Raw genomic sequence first — 19,673 nt, 5'->3', positions numbered from 1 at the left:
ACAGATATGAGGACAGATAGCTAATTGTGATATATTCGTGTTACTGCACAAAATGATTATTTGAAATACAATGCATAGTGTGTTTATGTTATTTGATTTAAAAATACGTGCACTATCAATTTTTTTTTCTGCTTGAGGGAATAAGGTAAGATAAATAGTATTAGCATGTGAGATAGTGAATTGTTATAAACTGGAGTATTTTTGATTCTTAAAAGCTGATAATTTCTAGAAATGGATTATCTTCGAATAAATGCTGATATTTTAATGACGGTACAAAATTGTGACTGCTAAGTTACCTATCACTGTATACTGACTAGCTGCTCTGCAAATCCTTGTAGCTGCCCTGGCTCTTACATCATTGAATACACTTGAAAGTTAACATAATTCACAGTTTTGGATTCAGAATCTGGTGCTGGAAAGGATAAGGAAATCCTCTGTGAACTATCTAGGAAACCTCCTATTTGACTGAAACAATAGTGGTTCTTGTGACTGCTACTTTGTGTCATTTATTTTTGGCTTAATCAAAACAGTATGACAGTTTACATATATTTTTAGTTGATAAGTGTTCAGAATGTCTTTACTGTGTCTAACTTTAAAGGAAGACATGAGAAATGGTCTGAAGCCTCTCTCAACACAGACAAATGAAAGCAATGTTCTTTTATGAGGCCTTTGTAAAGAAAGGATCCCCGGAGTGTGGCCCATGGGCCACATCAAGCTATTATTGCTTGTAAAATATCACCTCTGGTTTGGCCATCTCTGGCATGTACAACAGGCTCTCAGGTTGTAGAAGGAGATGTTGGGGATTTTATTTTATTCTGTGAGATCATGACCTGTCTGTAAAAATGTTTTGGTTGTTGTTCCAGCATCATCCTGATAGAAGGTAAGTTATTATAGGGATGATACCTGACCCCTTGCCATATTTTTCCCTCCGTGAAGTTTTCACTCTGCCTCTTAATTGCTGTCATGTCCTCCACTTTGAATATCAGTCCAAAACACTGTCACAGATATCAGTAACTAACTTGTCTTCTTGAATTACATCAGCTCCCCACAGAGATCCCTTTGCTTTTGAAAACAAATTTACATTCTGTCCTGCATTAGTATTTCTCACTCATTGCAAATAAAGCCATGATGTGCCCTACCTAAGTTACTGTAAACCTCTTTCCTAAGGCTCTGTGTGCCCAGGCATATTGACTTATTTTTATTGAAAGATGTAATTCCGGTTAATGGAAACACTGCACAAGGGTACAGAAGGGGCTTGAATGCTGTAAGCACAAACATTGAGGTCAGCCCACTCACTGCTAGTTAAAGGATTGCATGGGATCACATAAGATTAAAAAGAACAAAACCTGTTTATTTTAGACAAGGGAGACACATAGTAAACTTATTTTTGGGTTGTTTTATTTTACTTTTTGTTGTCAACATTCGGTATTCTGCTGTTAGAAGATGCTGCTTATTTCCAACTCCAGGAGCGTTTCAAAGGCATCCAATAACCTTAAAAGAAATACAGGACTTGCCTAAGCCAAAAATATTTGCAAACCCTTTGTCTGCTCAGACCTTGTCTGTGTGGCAGTTCCTCAGCAGGAAGGCTGGAGGGCAGTGGAAGCTTGTTTTAAACTAAAAATAGCTGTTACACAGAGCTCTGCAGCAAAGTGAGATGTGAAGAGCAAGTGCTGTGTTCTCAGAACAGAATGGATTTTCTTCTGTTCAGAAGTTGTGGTGAAGGATTGTTTCCTTAGGGTGATGTTATATTCCTTAAATAGACTCTAAAAGATGCTTGCTGGATCAACTGCTGATATCAAAATACTTAATTATAAAGGAAAAAACCTCCAATCCAATTACCCCAAATTACTCACCACTCTAAAGAGAGTGCCTTTCATTGGCACTCATATTTCTAAGTTCTGTTCTTTTAAAGTGAATGTATGACTCTATATTTGTGTCTGGCTCTATATTTGTGTTTGTATATGTCTATCTATATTTTGTATGTATGCATTTGTATGTACATCTGTGGGTGCACCCATATATAAATGCACTTATATGTGCACCTATGCATGCCTGTGAATTAGAGAGAAAGAGATGAAAAGTACATGTAACAGATACTGAAGTGTTGGAACATTCATTAACTTCAAGTGATATCAACATCAGTTTAGTTTTAAACTTGATTGAATTAGAGATAGAAACCCAAGAAGACCCATTGTCCCCTTAGCATTAAGCATGAAGTTTTTCAGGGGTATTGCTTAGCTGAGTCCCTGTGTGCTCCTTACAAGAAGTGCTCCTCTTCCAAATCCATTAATTGGGAAGCATTTCTGTAATAAGATAGATTCTGAGGATAAGGCCATACAGTTGCTAGCAACTAAATTTGATCTGTTTCAAGATTCTGCACCCTCATCAGTGATGTGATTGACCTTGTATGTTCTGTTAGTTTTCATCAGTGTGAAATGTTTTAACTTAGTTCACGACTCATATTGAACATTATTTTTGTAGTATATAATTTCTTTACCCAGATTTCCAAACTTCTTAACCTCTTTTGACTTAATTTCTTGTGAATTCTCTGACAGTGTTCATACAGTATGAAGGCTGATGCAATCTCCTATAGTTTATGTATGATAGTGTATAAGCAAGGAGAGTTGCAACAGTAATCAAAGAGCAAATCTTTCTGCAATATTATTTTCTTTCTCTCAGACAATAGTTAAGTGTTGTATTGGGAAACTCATTATGATTGCAGTTAATTTAGCATTAGGACATCACTAATTGACCAATGTAATGTACAGAACTAATTTTTCACAGCTCAGGGACAAGAATCATTACTTCAGCTTGTCACTAAAGCATTTACTTGACTTGCTTAATTTTAAAATTATCATTATTAAAATAAAGGTGAATTAACATTGCATGTTTCAAGCTAGAATAAATTAGTCTCTAATAGGTAGTTCTTGGACTTCAGTTTTTCTTGTTGCACCATAAAGATGTGCCAAACCTTGAAATTAGATTCTACTCTCAAATGATCTGTTTTCTAATTTATTGAACTTACTGGGTCTAACATAAAATATTTTTATATTCAAAGCTTTAAGCCATTCTGTTTTTACAAAGCTTTTCCCTCCCCATTACTGTTTTTAAGGATTTGGTGAAAATTCACAGGAATCTTACACAGGACATCAATGATTCCATTGTTAACAAAAATGATCAGAACCTATATCAAATTTTTATTAACTACAAGGAAAGGTAAGATTTAAGCACTCTTACTAATTGTGCCAATATGTGCTGAGTTTGGTATTTTATTGTATTTTTGTTTGATGAATATTGCTGAAACAGGATTAAATTCAAAGTAAGTAACCTTTTCAAGCTAGTTTTGATGTTTTGAGCCTGGAAGTCAAAATGCAACCTCTTATTTTATCAGCCCTCCCTCTTGTTAGCCCAGCTTTGGCATTATTTTAACTTAGGTAACAAATCTATTTTTAAGGAAACTTAAACATCTTATTTTGCACAGAATTTTTTTTTAATGCACACAATCCCAGATATTTTATTGTATGTATTAGTATTATTTAAGAGATTAAAAAAAAAGATGCTCATTAGGGATCTTTCAGATTAAAGAAAACAGAAGAGGTTGTAACTGGAAAGAAGAGACAGCAGATGTAAAAGAGAAGAGACTATGGTCTTGCTTTACCCTGAGTCAGAGGTGTGACAGTAAAGCAAACACCCTTTGCCTTCAAGCTTTGAAAAGCAGCCAAGCTGATAACAGGATAGCTGTGGCAACGTGCCATACCCTGTGGGCTAATTGCCAGTTTTTTTACCCACCTTTTCATATTGTTCCTTCTGCCAGCACTGAACAGCTGTTGGACTATGTAGATGAATTTATATGCCTGAGGTACTTGGCTGAGAAACACTTCTTTTGTGGGCTACATTGCTGACCTATCTTAAAGTAACCTTTGGGTTTTGGTTAAAAATTAGGTCCTTCTGGGAGCAGAGTCAGAAAGACCTGAGGGAATAAACTGGGTTTGCTTCAGGGTGTGATGGGTGAAGGAGGATTGTTGCAGTAATAATTGGTGTGTGAGAAATTGGACAGCAGCATCCAAAGAATGTTAGATGGGACAGTTTTCCAAGGGAGGAGAGTGTCCCAGACTGCCCATGAACAGTCCTGCCTTCAGACACTCTCTGGTTTGGAGCAGCACACTGTTATTTCCCAGGCTGTTACACTTTCTGCTGCTGTAGGAGGGAATCAGGGGACAAGGAGTTCTGGAAAATGCTTATCTTTCTAAAGTCGTTCTGAAATGTGTGCTGAAAGAGGAACAAAGGACATTGAGAAGAAATACCAAATTTATATTATAAAAAAAAGGGAACAGAGGTTGATGCAGTATCTGAACCATACAGTAATTAGAAGTAATCAGAAATGCTAAGTTTTAAATCGGTGTCATCCCTGTATTGTGAAAAAAATAATTAAATAAAAGGGTAAAGTTTAGGTGAGAGAAAAAGAAATTTAGGAGACCTCAGTGGAAGGCTCATGGGAACCCACCAAAACGGGTTTGAAGCATACAGAAGAAATCACCTCAAGAAATGGATGAAAAGGTGGAAGAAGAGAGCACTCTTGGCACTGGGACTAGCAGAAAGTATTCCACAGAGAGACAAGAAACTCCTGTGGTAAAACCAGGCTCCTTCAGGAAGCATTGCTTCACTTGACATCTGTTGAAAATTTCTTGAGGTTTCACACACTATTATTTTGATCTGGGAACTCAGACCTGATAAAAACTGTTGGAGACAGATCAGTTTGGATAACCTACAAATTCTTTAAAAGATGGCTGTAATTAATCCTATTAAGCCTGTGTTCCAGAATTTATTCATTACAACCTTGCAAGTTTACGTTGCTGTAAACACTGAAGACTGTTCTGTCCAACAGAAGTTTTGCTGCTTTTTAATGAATCCTGTATTTATGTGACTATTAAAGGAAGATGCAATAATTTTGAACCATTTTGAAAATTGAGCAAAACTGTTCTCCTAATAGTCTTCATTTATTCATGCTGCTCATTGAAAACATGGCTAAATTCTATCCTTGCTTATATAGGCATTGCTCCTTTTGAAACAAGGATTGTGAAAAAATTATCAAGGATTGTTCTTAAATGAATATTCCTTTCATTCTTTCTCTTGCTTTGATTTAGGTTGGTTATTTATGGACAGTACTGCAGTCAAGTGGAGATAGCAATATCGTGTTTAGACAATATCTCCAAGACAAAAGAAGATGTTAAATTGAAGTTAGAGGTATCAGTATTTTTTAACATATATATATATATACACACACACATTATATATACACCATGTGTTTCTGTGACTATGTCCTGCTTTCATTGAAGTCATTCTGTTGCCTTTGTTCTACTCTCTCATGCACGTTGAAACATCTAAAAAGAAGTGACTGAAGTTTTTTCTTGCTTTTTTTTGTTATTGCCATATCAACTGTTCTTCTTCATTTTGTTGATACTGTTTATCACAAACTTAATACAGTTGCTTATTTGTCACTGAGTTTTCATATATTTCATTTGAATAGGTTTATTTTCTAGCTCTATTGTATTATTCTTTCTTCTGCTTTGAACTAGGAATGTTCCAAGAGGGCCAATAATGGGAAATTTACACTGCGGGATCTCTTAGTGGTTCCAATGCAAAGAGTGCTAAAATATCACCTACTGCTCCAGGTATTTTATTTTTGAAATTTAAGGGGGCTGAGAGCAAAACTGTGATTGTCTATCATCAGTGGGTTGTAAAAATGAAAGCTAAATGTCTTTATCAAAGGAAGGTGATTGATGCTTCCCTAGATATGTTATGAAATAAAATTCAGTCAAGTGCAGGGTTTCTCCCAGAGATAATTTCTTAGAGCTGAAGCACATCTGGGAAAAATCGAATAAAACATGATTGCTTCCTCAGTCTCTGGACCTTTTATTGTTGGTATGTTTAAAATGGTTAGTAGTACCGAACCATAATCATGGTACTTGGAAATGTGAACTATTACCCCCAAAAAGAGGAAGCTGGGCCATACATACAGCATCCTTTTAGGATACTTCTTCTCTGTCATAAATTGCAATTAAGCCATATTTATTTTGAAATGCTTCTTGTTATAACCCACAAAGCATTAGCTTTTGCAGTTAGTCCTGTAATAAGGGTGGAGAGTCTTATAAATTTAATTTGATAGCTGTGCCAAGAGACTCATTAGTTCAGCTGTGAAGAAATATATTACTATATTAGACTGTCAACCCTGCTGATGCTTGTAAAATGTCATTTTAAAAAGATCTACTACTTATATATGGAACATAATTTTTACTCTGCAGAACAACATACATTTTGTAATATTAAATTTTTGAAATACTTCTGTAAATGAGTCATCAATATTTTGATCAATGCGACATTGGAAAAAAGCAAAATGAATGGTACAACTTCTTTTAAAAAAAAACTTATGAGATCTGACTCATGATTTTATAATCAACCTATATACTGTGGAAAGGTAATATACAATGTCACTGTGCTCTGTGTAGCAATATCTATATGTTGAACAAGAAAAATATTTTACAGACTCAGAAAGAAAATAATGAATAAATTATTAGAATTATAATGCAAATATAAGTACTAATTACTTAATTGTTAATTGTAATATGAGTATAAAATACTATTTAATTTCTTATGATTTTACTAAGTTATGTGAACTGAAATGCATAATTATTGCCTCAAATTATAAAGAAGAAATAACCTGTTTCCTCAAGAGGTTACACTTCTACTTCATAAAGCCCAAAAAAGACTGTTTTCCATATGAGAAGTGGCTAAAAGAATTCTTTGAACATGCAAAGTTGATTTCAGTATGTTTTCTGAGTCACCTTCCTCTTAGGTATAATGAGACAGTGACTTCAGCAGAGTTTTTATTGCCAGCATAGATCCCTGTCTGCGGACAAGTGCATGCTTTGGAAGAGATGAAATTCCATATAGCAATGTGTAAATGAACCTGAGTGTTGTTTACCTGGGCTTCCAGCATGCACATACAGTAATGATCTGATTTGGCAAGTTTTAAGTGCTAGACAGACCAAATTCACTTCTTGTGATGGTTCATTAGCAGCTAAAGTCAGTGTTTAGGCTGTGCAGCCATCATTCCTAAACACTTGCCAATTAACTGTTTGCAATAGTCCCTATTCACTGGTAGGCTGCTCACTCTGGGGATGAAAATGCCTATTCTTGGGCTGTGTTTTCTGGTTTTGGCTTTATTTTTTTAGGGGTGGGGATGAGCAATGATCATTTCAATTTATAAAAATGACAAACAGTAGGTGGAACGTTTTAACTGCTCTGTCCACAGGAGCTGGTAAAGCACACTACTGATCCCATGGAGAAGGCAAATCTAAAACTGGCACTTGATGCAATGAAGGTGAGCATTTAAGGCAGTGAAGTATTTATGTCTGTTAGTGGTTAGAATGGTAGCTCAGAATTCTATTTCCTGGAGATCATGTTCTTCACAACATTTCAAATGTTTTCACAGGTTTCTGTGAGCTTTGTGTGTCATGGCAAGTATAAAGTTCAGGGTTTTGCTCAAGTCTGGGAAACAAGTTCAGTAGTTTTCTGAAGCAGAGGGTTATGAGATGGAACTTCTCCTTTTTGGGTTACTTTTACATTTGCTGAAAAACAGGTGTTTCAGTCATGTTGGTCTTGCTCCTGCAATTTAGGAGTATTTCTACTACTGTCAGTCAATTTGAATCAAGATCAGTAATTTCCCAGTGAGATGGAGAACTGTCTTTGTTTACAAGACCTTTTTCTGCCATCCTAATATGATCTCTGTTGGTGTTACCTTTGAAAGCAGTAGCATCTTTCTGGAGGTAGGGTACCTGTCACTATACATTCACCTGCAAGTGGTACAAACAAATGCTTTACAGAATAACTGTGCTGCCTTGTGCATAAGGTAATGTAATATATTATGTGCTCCTCTGCACAACTTCAGACACAAAGCACAAGTCTGCTTCAGTTGCCTTCATGGCATGAATGGTGACATTCATGTGCTGGAACTGGGAAGTTTTTTCTATTTTTTTGTGGGGAAAGGAGCCAGCATGACATAAATTGTATCTCCTGTTGCAATCTGTATGGTCCACAGTAGATGCTGAAGTCAGACTAAGTTAGTTTTGGGTCACACAGCTGTCTCATATTTTCTGACTGCCTTGAATGCCTGGAATACAAACCAGCTCACAAATGAGATTTTTAGTTCCCTTCTTTATCCATTTTTGTGCAGTGAGTTTAGAGGGATGGGAACCATGATAATTTCCCTCGGAGAGGTGTTCATCCATCTAATGGCAGGCCATGTATCCTGGTTGCTGCTAATTGGCTTGGGAAATAACTCTTGTTTTATATTTATCGCTGCTTTTTCTTTCCAATTTGCTGGTTTTCTTTGTTGTTGGTGTCTGTTGGATGTAGAAATCAAAGAAATCTCTTGCCAGGGTGGCTGTGGCAGATATGTGCTGGCTGGCAGGATGTAACCAAACAAAATACCACAGAACCTCATCCCTACCCCCTCCAAACCCACAAACCACTGGGCTATGAGCATCTCTCCTTAAGGCTGTACCATTGTTCCCATTCTGATTTACTGCAGTCACTGCCATTGTAGTAAAAATAACAGTGTAGCACTGGTGTTTTGCTGATAAAAACCCTGATGTCTCTCACCAAGAGAGACAAAAGAAAATATCTTTGGAAAAAGTGCTAGCAAAGTGGTACTGCCCCCCCAGGAAAGAACATTCTTGGAAGGATTATGCTGGTTGTATTTCTTTTGGCAGCAAGAAAGGAGGTTATTTAATTTCTAAGTAAGTCTTTTAAGACTGACGTGAATGTATCCTGCACAGATCCATTTGGGAAGCTAGCATAATGACTGCTGCTATTCATAGATTCTGATTAAAAACATCTTAGGGAGAAGATGTATTTTCCTCCCACCCTCCAAATTTGTGACCATATTGAAGGGACACTGTAAAAGCAAGTTAGGAAGATCAGAATGCCTTTCCAACTGCTGCTCTCAGCATTCCTGACCCTACCAATTACCTCTTCTGCTCACTCCTCATCTCTAGCCATAAACAGAGAAGCCCCAGCAAATTGTCACTATTACTCAAGCATCTTCAGAGCATTTTAAAGGCTTTAGTGAAATGTGTAGAGTACATGTTCTGGTAAAGGGCACAATAATGATCTCACCCTGTGACTTCAGGTAGTATATCCCTTCAAAAGCCCCTTTTAAAATCTGCTGTGTAATGGCTTCTCTCTGCTGTGCAACAGTAAGAGCAAGATCCCACTACTGGGGCCATTGCTTTTTCTCTTCTAATAAGCACCCAGGTTTATGATTCGTTTACACCTTACATTCTGCTTTTGAGCTGCCTTATATATGTTTTCTACTATAGTCTCTATTTCCCTCCTATTTCCCTCCCATGTTGGATGTTGACTGCTTTTTAAGTAGTGAGCTGCATAAATTACGTTTCCATCTTTAATCTTAAAAATAAAACACTGAGGAAATTCAGAAAAAAATCAGCTCTTTTTAATAATTCATTAGTTGTTTCCCTCTTTCTTGATACTAAATTCATGTTCCAATAGATATCATGAAGAGTGTTGTAATTATTATTGAAGATATTCAGACCCTTTTTTCCTTCTTTATTTAGGCATACATATTGGTAATTCTTGAACGGCAAAGAGAATTTCAAAGGAAATTACTAAATATGTAGATAAGACAGAGATAAAATTAGAAATGAACTTGTCAAAATAATGTATTAAAGCAGTCTTATAGAAAAGTTATTCTTTTCCTCCCTTTTGCTGTTGATACTCTAGGACTTGGCTCAATATGTAAATGAAGTAAAGAGAGATAACGAAACACTTCGGGAAATTAGACAATTTCAACTATCAATAGAGAATTTGGTAGGTGCAACACGATTTTAAAATTTACTTACAATTTTTAAATCACTTTTAATCAAAAATATTGATAGATGGATTTTTTTCCTCATTTCATAGGAGTTTATAATATTCTTGATAATATTTAAGTATAAGTATGCTTTGCTTGGTTTAGAATGACATGCATATTAAAGTGCATACATCTTGCTATTCTGGGTGTTGGTAGTAAAATATATTTGCAAACTTAAAGGTTTGTATGTGTACATGACTCTCAGATGTTTTTGTAACTGGAAAACCTTCTCTGTTTGAAGACAAAAATAGAATGGACTGTTTCTTTATAGTATTTAATTTGGATGGTATTGAAGCAAAGATGTTGTTTCTTGGTCTGAAAAGTGCTTTTTTGGGGTAAAAGGAGCGAGTGTTCTACCATTTGACTGTGTTGTTATCTTCACACTGTTGTTGTATGGAATCATACATTTTACTTCCATTCCAGAACCATTCCCTCTTACAGTATGGGAGACCTCAAGGTGATGGAGAAATAAGGATAACGACACTAGACAAGCGTGCGAGGCAAGACAGGTGATGGCATAACTTGTGTTTGCTATTGAAAACCTGTAAAGTAACTCTTGATACATTTGAGGGCAGCTCACTGATCCTTGGGGGATTTCCATTCCACTGGGCATTCACTGTGTGCCATTGACCAAGTGAATGTGCAAAGTGATGAATGGAAAATTAGCTATTACATTATTATTTGACATCACTAAGTCCCTTACAAGGAGTTGTTCATAAGCAAAAGTAATTTCAGTGTTGGTTGTTTTATTAGCCAGTAGTTTAGTTCTGCACCTTCAAAATTTTAAGTGCCATTGGAAAAAGTGTGCAAAACAAGACTTTTTGGTTTATCTTTCTGGAGTGTTTTTAACCATCTCTGTATTGTATTTTCATAGGCATATCTTCTTGTTTGATCTAGCTGTCATTGTTTGCAAACGGAGAGGAGATAATTATGAAATGAAGGAAATAATAGATCTTCAGAAATATAAAATTACAAACAACCCCACTACTGATAAAGAAAATAAGAAGGTAAATATTTTTTGCTAATTCACATAAAATGTTTATTTTTGGCAAGAATTTGAAGCATTTTGCAGGAGTTTAAAATGTAAATGCAATTTCTGTAAGATGTTTTTTGTTTTAAATATAAGCTGGAGTAATATTTAGAATCTTCAACTTTGTTTATTTTGAGATAATTGAAATGTTTGAGTAAGTTGTTCTAAAGGAACACAATAAAGTGGTCATAACTGTTCCCAAAATTAAGAATTAAAGAATATAAAAATGCTTTGTTATTTTCTAGGTTCTTTCCCCCCTTTCCTTTCTTCATAACTGATGACTTTTGTATTACCAATCTTCTTATGCAGTGGTCTTATGGCTTCTACCTCATTCATATCCAAGGTGAAAATGGTTTAGAAGTTTATTGCAAAACTAAAGACTTAAAGAAAAAATGGCTTGAACAATTTCAGATGGCTCTGTAAGTATATTTTTATTAAGCTAGAATTAGATTCATCACTCATATAAGGATTTTGCTTAAATTATGCTGAACTTAAATTATACTGAACTTTTTTCATGTTTTAATACAGTCTAATTATCTATTTTATTTGATATTCAGAGAAACAACTGATTGACATCTTCATCAGCAGTATTTCCCTGAAATTCCTCTTGGAAAAGGAAGAGGGCACTCTAGGCTATGTAGTGTTTTCCAACCTTGCTGCTAAAACTGTTTTAGTAATGCTGTCTTAAGCAGCCATGGGGAAATACTAATTATATTAACAATAAATATCTATCAATATAGTTACATTTTTCCCGTCCCATTTTAATTTTGAGGCAGTGAAGTATGTTTTTTAAAGGTGATGCTGATGGTTTGGCAGGGGATCCTGGCATTTTTTCCTAGTGGCTTTTATCTAATTTATTAGTTAGTAGCTGAATCAAGTTGCTTGGCATATTACATTTAGTTTCAAAAGGCTGATTTCCTTTGTATGTTCTAAAGTGAGAGGAGGTTGCTTTAGACTTCTTGAAAAGTTGTTCAGTTGCAGCACTGCAGATTACATTATTGTTATGCAGCATGAACTTTATTTCCATTTCTGATTCTTGTCAGAAAGACAAACATGATTATTGACACCTTGGGTATTGTGATTAAATTTTAAGCATGCACAAGGGAATTGGATGACAGGAGATGCTTGCTTTATGGAAAGAAAAAGTGTAAGGGAGAGTGAGAGGCTCGCAGTGAACAGACAGCATTAGCAGTGGTGGGTTTGAATGTGGTTGTAAAGGGGTGTGGATTCAAGAAAAAAGCTATTGTGAGCTGATTTGAGTGAAGCTTCCTTATAAACTACACATACTTTTAAAAAACCTCAGTATGATGAGGTTTTGTTAGTTTTTTTTCTGTTAATGATGTAATGGAAACAAATGGAAGGAGAAACTGAGCTGGACAGATATAATAAAGTCTGTTCACTAGGTTTCCCATCATGCTGATTTTTATTGAAGGTAAAAATTATATGTGTTTTGGCAAAAATTTCTGGGTGGCATAATTGGGGGTGAAAGGAGGTATTTATCTGCATGTGTGCCTCTTTCTGTCCCTCTGCTTTCCCTGCTGTGCTTTGTGTAATATCATAATTGTATTTACTTAACACGTGTGTGAGAAGTGAGGAGCTCAAACTTAACGACTTCAGCATTGTGGCTCTCCATCACTCTTCAGGCATCCTGGCCCAGTGCTCCAAAAAAACAAACAAGCCAGAGGCCAGGCAAGGAGCTCGGAAGAGTGGGGAGAGCACTATGATTTTTCTCTCACTTCTTCCCAGCCATTGTGTGCAGGACCATCCTCCCCTGCCCCTCCTGGTGTTGCTGTGTGAGTGCAGCTCTGCTCTCGGGCAGTGCCGGGCATAGGCAGCACTGCTCAGCTGCTGGCAGTGTGCCTGTGTCACAGCGTGTGTCAGCAGAGCAGGCAGCACCTCAGTGGCTGAGGAGTCCAGGTGCCATTCTTTCCTCGCTGGCAGAAAATGGGTGGTGGTGCCTTGCATGGACGTTTGTCCTTGTAAAGCCATACCTCGAGTTTAAGCTCTTCCTGTGTGGTTAAGGCACCGGGACTGGAGCAGCAGGATCAGGGCTGTGGTGTAACACGTTTTAGTGGCATTATTGCTTTATCCTTTTTGAAGTTTTCATTGCTTATCCCCAACTCTGATACGTGGGTTTGACTTCACTGCGTGTTTCCCTCAGCATCTCTCCCAGAACATACCTTGGTGCATGTAGCAATAATGATATTCTAATGCATGTTGAGACACAGGGGTTTGTATTTGAGAATAAACTAAGCCAAGTGTGTTGAAGGTTGCTTGCTTGGTTTGTTTTGTTGTTTTCAGGGTTCTCATTGTCTGCTGTGTAGATTAACTTTTCTGCTCTGAAAAGTAGCCATGATTGAAATTATGCTCTTATTCATGGCATTCAATTATAATTACTGCTTCCATGGGCAAAATACTTCTCATTATTTAAAAATTTTACAAGACTGCAAATCCAGCACAGTTGAAGGGGTGAATAACTTTGGGTTTTGATTATCAGAAATGATGTTGTTTACTGAGTTCCAGACAGAAATTTCAATGCCTTGGGGATAGCAGTGTGTTGAAGTCAGATTTGTGCAAGTGTTAATCTAAGAACCTAATAAGAGAATAAACTAGGATCTCTATTACTATTTTTGAAGTAAGAATTAACCTTGTTGCTTCTGGAACAGTCTAAGAGACATAATTATTTCAGCTAGGCTGTAATTTCTCTTTTTTTGAGGGAGGGAACTTAGATGTTTATACTGGTGTATGAAACAGTGATAATAGTTTATTTGCTGAAAAGGCACCTATTGTTGAGATGCTGGTGTTGTTGAGGTGAGAATTTTTCTCCAGATATGGGAAGCTTATGTTATTGATGAAGTATGAAATAGAGGAGAACACTGCTGTGCTGCCTGGACTTGATTTAGGTGCAGAGGGCAGGAATACATTAGGCATACTTGGTATGGAAAATCCCTAAAGGAAGGCTAGATGAAACCCCAGTGCTATTTCCAGAGTGCTACTTTTCAGACTAGTAAATTTCTCTTGGAAAGCTAATTTCACAAACCTGTAAAAATATTCTACCTCTTAGCCAGCTCTGTTACTGTAGTGTGTGGTGAGTTTTGTTTTGAGGGAGGTTGGAAATGCTGGGTTACTGGTCATAGGAAACTGAGTAAGTTATTTAAATTACATTTATTATTTACTTCTTGTTTTTTATTTATGGCAGCTCTGTTCCTACAGTATGTATTTGCTGTTTTCCTGAGACTATTGCTTTATTTAGAAAATATATAATACCAAAAAACCACAATTTCTTTTTCTCCTGAGAATTTCATGTTCTTGAAGTCTCCTCATACAGCACATCATCATACAACAATGATACTGTGTTCTGGCTGCACTGAGTTTGATGCTGTTGACCTAGACACAGTAATAGCCATAGCTGAAGCTGCTCATTTACCCATACCTCCCCAAAAAAGCTCACTGTGTACAACCCAAAATTGCTGCTTCTTTTGGAGTACTGGATTTTTTAGGTCATAATAAAATGAAGCAGGACACTGGGGCAGCATAGTTAATATTGCAGTGAAGCTCTTTGAGTCGAAACTTTGTTTGGTGGATTTGAGAAGGTTTTGTAAAGCTGTCTACCAGAAACCACTGGAGGATGTTTTAAAAGGAGCCATCATTGCAAGTGCCTGAATTCTGCCTTGATGGACCTCTCTGTCTGGTGTGAATGGACGTTCTGCATGCCTGGGGGAGTGTAACCTGCTTCTTGCCTTGGAAGAGATGTGGTGCCCAACTGTGACAGTGGCCAATTGGAGCAGTTGTTGTTTTGTTCTTGGAGCTCTGTTCATAGCAGTGGATGAGCCTTTAGCTGCAAGGGTAAATAAGCATCTTTTCAAAGACAGTGCTGCAAAGACTTTTCCTGTACCAGACATGGAATATTTAAATTTGGTCTAGCGTGTCAAATAGCATTGGTTTAAATGTAAAGTCATTCTATAACCAGGATAATTTTGATAGAAGTGTATGGCCAAATTACTGTTCCCATTCAGCCAAATTAGAGACATCATGTATTAAATGCAAGTTTATCAGGAATGTGATAAAGTGCATGGTTTATTTGCCATAACTAGGCCATTTCAAACCTAAGAAAATGATTGTGTGAGACTCAAATCTTTTCTATTTTCTAGTAGCACATCTTGTCTAATTTCTTTCCTCCTCTATTGAAAACACTGGAAGAATCAGAACAAATATATAGTACTTTCATGTTATTCAGATAATGCTTAAAGGTGAGAGTGTTGATTGATATTTTTTCTCTAGAAAGCTCTTCTACACATGCTTTTTGGTTTTAAAAATGCTTGTTTTTAAAAATAGTTAAGTTATATTTGTGCCAATGAATTTATGCTAATCATTCTTCATAAAAAGAAAATACTCCTTGAAAGTTGAAGTGTCCCTCCTTTATTATATGCATATGTACATATTCTATGTATGTACCTCAGTTATATTACTATTTAGCTGACTAATTACAAGGCTTGATTTCTTATTATAGAGCAACTGTTTTTCTCATAATTGTTGGGTAGAATTTAATTCTTCTGTTTTTTCAAGGGGTGATAGAATAAATACTGAAAGAAAATCTGATTGTTGCTACATCTGTCTCATGCTGACACTTAACACTGCCTTCCATCCACTCCATACTTGGTGTGTAGCTTTTTTCTTGATCACAGTAGTGTGAAGCAGGTGTGTGTTCTCATTGCCACAACGGCAGAGATCTTTCCCATGAAAGGCTGCAGATTATATTTTCCCACTGACAATATTTGAATCCATTAGTGTAATATGACATGTAATATCTTATGCTGGTTTGTGCTGAATTTATTTTGTCATTATGTTGTCCAGTTTGCTAATTTAATTAAGCCTTTCTCAATTGGATTTTGTAATCCACTGTAAAAATGACCGTCAGCAAACTTGACTTGATTATAGAAACATCTCACACATAAGTGCAATTGAAAGAAGAATTTAGGTTGGAAAAGGTGTGTGGAGATTTTTGGCTTCAGTCTTCTGCAAGGCTTAGGTTGCTCAGGGCTGTGTCAGCTTTCCTTGAAATCTGGATTTAAAGACACACAGAACCAATATTGTAAAGTCTCTTGCAACAGTGTTGTAACACACCTTTTAATTAGGCTTTACTCAACTATTGCCTTTCACAAACTGAGAAATTTATGAGAACATCTTGAAGGTAGAGGAGCAGCTAAAATTTCACCTTCTGAAGTACTATGATTGTAGTTTCTGCTTTGACGTAGCTGAAATAGCAATATTAATGTCATGTCTAATTAGTAATGCCTGAAAAATCAGTGGGAAACAGGTTCATTATAGTGATTAGAGAATGCAATAATTGTATGGAGTTAATGAATCTGATTTTTCTTTTAAATACCTAAATAAAAGATTTCAGACATGAAAGCTGTACAACCCTCAAAAAATAGTGGTTTTAGTTTTAATTACACTGTACTTTGTTTTGGGTCACTAGAGAGTTTGTGCAGCAGCTCAGGTAGAGTCTAACATGTTTTTGAAAAATTGCTGCTTCAATTCAACATAAATTCACACCTTGCAACTCAAAGGACACAGAACATATGATCTGATAGTGAGGAAATAATCCTGAGATTCACTGATTATCAAACCCAGTAGGTATTTGCACAACAATTCAGATTAGGGAAACGACATAAATTGCAACCAGAGCTGACTGGTTTTCTAAATTTTAAAGAAAACTAGTACAAAAGACGAGGTAGGTGAAAAGTGTTCTCTTACCTATTATCATTTGTATTTCCAAATTCGCTTTGCACTCTGTGACTAATGACATTGGTCAGATTCCACTCAAATAGATCTGTTCCCTCAGATAGTGCATTAATAATGCATGTGCATTAAGCTTTCTTCTGAGAGAATATTTGAGCTCTGACATATTGAACACTGACATATTAAATTAAAGCTTTCTTATCAGAGCACCTTAAAAGCCTTAAGATGTCTGCTGCATTTTTCAAATAACCTGCAGAGGTTTCACTTGTACCAACCTCACACGGGTTACCAAAGCAATAAACAAATATGTCTGCCTGGGATTTTTTCATCAGTGCAAGTACTGCAATACTGCAAAAATGAATGCCAGGTTCATGTCTGTTAAAGAAGAATGCTTGCCTGTTCTTTGTTGTGACTCCAGTTGGTTTTAATCAAATGTTTTTCAGGCTTATAAGCAATCATTCACAACATATTTATAGTTATAAAATTTCTTTAGATTATTCCAGACACAGCAAGAACTGTGTGAAGATGCTAGATATGATTAAGAGCACAGTGTAAGGACAGTGCAAAATGTGAAAGCAAACCAGAATTTATGAAAACAGTGGGTAAACACTGGAAGGTGATAAATATACTTTGATATTATGTCTTCCAGTTCACAAAAACCAAAAATATCCCAATCCTTAAGTTTTTACAACTTACCTTACAGTATCTGAGGAATATTACTATGAGAATTAGTGCTTCTTAAAATTCAGTGAAATAAATTTGTAGTGACACTACATTATAAAAATAAAGTACCACCATCTTATTATTGGCTTTTTTTGCACAAGGAGTTTTTTTAGTGTTAAAATATGGAATGCTGCATTCCATGTTTGTCTTGATACTCTGGTAATATGAAGAGATGTTGTAGGTTCTCCCTGTAAACCAATGCTACCTTTTTCTTAGCACATACAGATATTTCTCCAATTATTCACAAGTTAATGGCTGTATAAATCCTGTATTTTCCGTTTTTTACTCCCAAAACACAGACTTGTCTTCAGTTAGGTGTAAATATGATAAAATATTTAAAGCTTATCAGTACGAGCAACTTGGTAAATTTGGATTTGTAAGAGTTAGAATTTTCACAAATAATATTCAGCCAGTGAATATAAAAGTATATAGTGTATGGATGTTTTTGATTTGCAAATACTGATGTGTGACAGAGCTTTGTTCCTATCAGGTAGTATTCAAAAATGTTATACAGGAATAGATTAGCTCACAGCAGTTCACCTCTCATGCATTTTGGGGAAGTAGACTGATAAAGAAAAAGGAAAGCCATTATCTTGTTTGAAACAATGCAGTATGTTTCCAAAAAGTTAACAAGATAATTTCCTTGATCTCGAAAAAGCCACTCATCATATGATCAAATAAGCAAATTTCCTTGCAAATTCTTAGAAGTTGTGTGTTCTTGATCAAAAGCGCAATTTACTTGTGATATGGTTAATTTAATTTTATAACATGGCTTCTTGGTGAAGACTCTTTGATGTGACAAACCAGAATGTTTGAGTATTAGCATATGGAGAATTGATTGATTGATTACTTCAGTAAATAGCATTTTCAAAGATGACTCTGAAATATAACAACAGAGCTGGAACAGAGAAAATGAATTAGCTGTAAGTCATCAGCATTGCTCCTGAGAAGAGAAGGTAAAAAAGAAGCTGCAAATCATCCTTTGTAAAATGGCATTGCTCACCTCTAGTGAGAGTATTCTTTAGGAATGCCTTTTTAAAAATTTATTTTATTTTATTTTTTGCAAATAACAAAATCCTTGTAAAGATTCAAAAAGGAATACTTATTTGTAATTTAATTATTTGTAAATTACTCATTTGTGGCTCTCTGCCCTCTTACTTTGTTATTGCACAAATGTCTTTCTATTAGATGACAGCATGTTGTGACCAGTTGAAATGGTGGTATTTGCACAGAGCTGAAATGCTTTGAGTGTAAAGTAAGCACAGTACAAATGTAAGGCTGGCTCTGTTCGTAGGGACTGGGATCCTTAGGGTGAGTCTGCTGCATGTCACAGCAGGGAGTGAGGGCAAACGTGTCTCAGGACCAACTTTGTATGAAATTCTTTGTATGCGGTTTGCCTGAGAGCTTTTAGCCCTGTTTGACAGTAACATATTGTTGTGGGGTTTTTTGTTTTGTTTTGTTTTTACTGTCCAGGTAGCATTTGAATATGTGGCAATAGCTGTATTTTAGTGCTAGTAAAGTTTTCCAAAATTTTCTGACGTGCTTTAGTACCAATTATCATGGCAAAATTTTAAAGTGCTTAAAATTTTGAAAGGAGGTCACTTTTGCACAAACTAGGAATTTTAACTTATGATTTCTCCAGAAATAATTTCTGTTAGCAACTAATATAGTAGAATTACATACATTAGATCTGGATTTACTGATGAACTTTCTGCAGTGATGCCAATTATTTATACAATAAGTAAATCTAGAATGAATATTTTCAGTATGCAGAAGTATTAACCTGTGCCATTTTCTTTATAAGCTATACTGCATCAGTGCATCATCAGATTTCATATCACATACGCTTGGAAATGATCTTCAGCAGTTCGTGCTCAGGGTGTCCATAATTCTGAACAGTTCTGTATGGAGCATTTTAAATTATTATCAGCATAACATGGAGTGCAGAGTAACATCAGCTCTGAAGTGCAAAGGTCTAACTTGAGGTTGAGAGTTGAGGAGAGTTCAAGGTATGGAGTTTTATCTGAGCTCCCTGTAGTATTTCTTCTTTTAATACTTAAAACAATTGCAATTCACTGCAGACTCTTTATCTGATACTTCATGCATCTCCTTATTTGTTATGCCTCTGGGCTCACAGGTGGGCATACATGCATTAACCTCTAAAGCCAAGTTTTAATCAAGTGAAATGGCTATTCAGTTTCAAATATAATGCATTTCCAAAATGATGGACATTTTTCAAGCACGTAC

General features: G+C 35.9%; 1 protein-coding gene across 3 annotated transcripts in view; it reads left to right on the top strand.

Annotated features, from left to right (window-relative positions):
• The window catches only part of VAV3 (vav guanine nucleotide exchange factor 3), a 145,897-nt gene that overhangs the window by 58,320 nt on the left and 67,904 nt on the right, over window positions 1-19,673 (top strand). For all 3 annotated transcript variants that reach the window (XM_014885387.2, XM_014885371.2, XM_088170092.1), the window contains exons 8-15: window positions 3,113-3,216; window positions 5,145-5,244; window positions 5,577-5,672; window positions 7,313-7,381; window positions 9,802-9,888; window positions 10,355-10,440; window positions 10,806-10,938; window positions 11,271-11,380. In XM_014885387.2, coding sequence (XP_014740873.1) covers window positions 3,113-3,216; window positions 5,145-5,244; window positions 5,577-5,672; window positions 7,313-7,381; window positions 9,802-9,888; window positions 10,355-10,440; window positions 10,806-10,938; window positions 11,271-11,380 — 785 coding nt within the window. The remainder of the gene's footprint in view (window positions 1-3,112; window positions 3,217-5,144; window positions 5,245-5,576; window positions 5,673-7,312; window positions 7,382-9,801; window positions 9,889-10,354; window positions 10,441-10,805; window positions 10,939-11,270; window positions 11,381-19,673) is intronic.

Source organism: Sturnus vulgaris, chromosome 9 (genome assembly GCF_052056855.1).
Source record: "Sturnus vulgaris isolate bStuVul1 chromosome 9, bStuVul1.hap1, whole genome shotgun sequence".
Classification (NCBI taxonomy): Eukaryota; Metazoa; Chordata; class Aves; order Passeriformes; family Sturnidae; genus Sturnus; species Sturnus vulgaris.
This window is presented reverse-complemented; position numbering and strand designations above follow the sequence as displayed.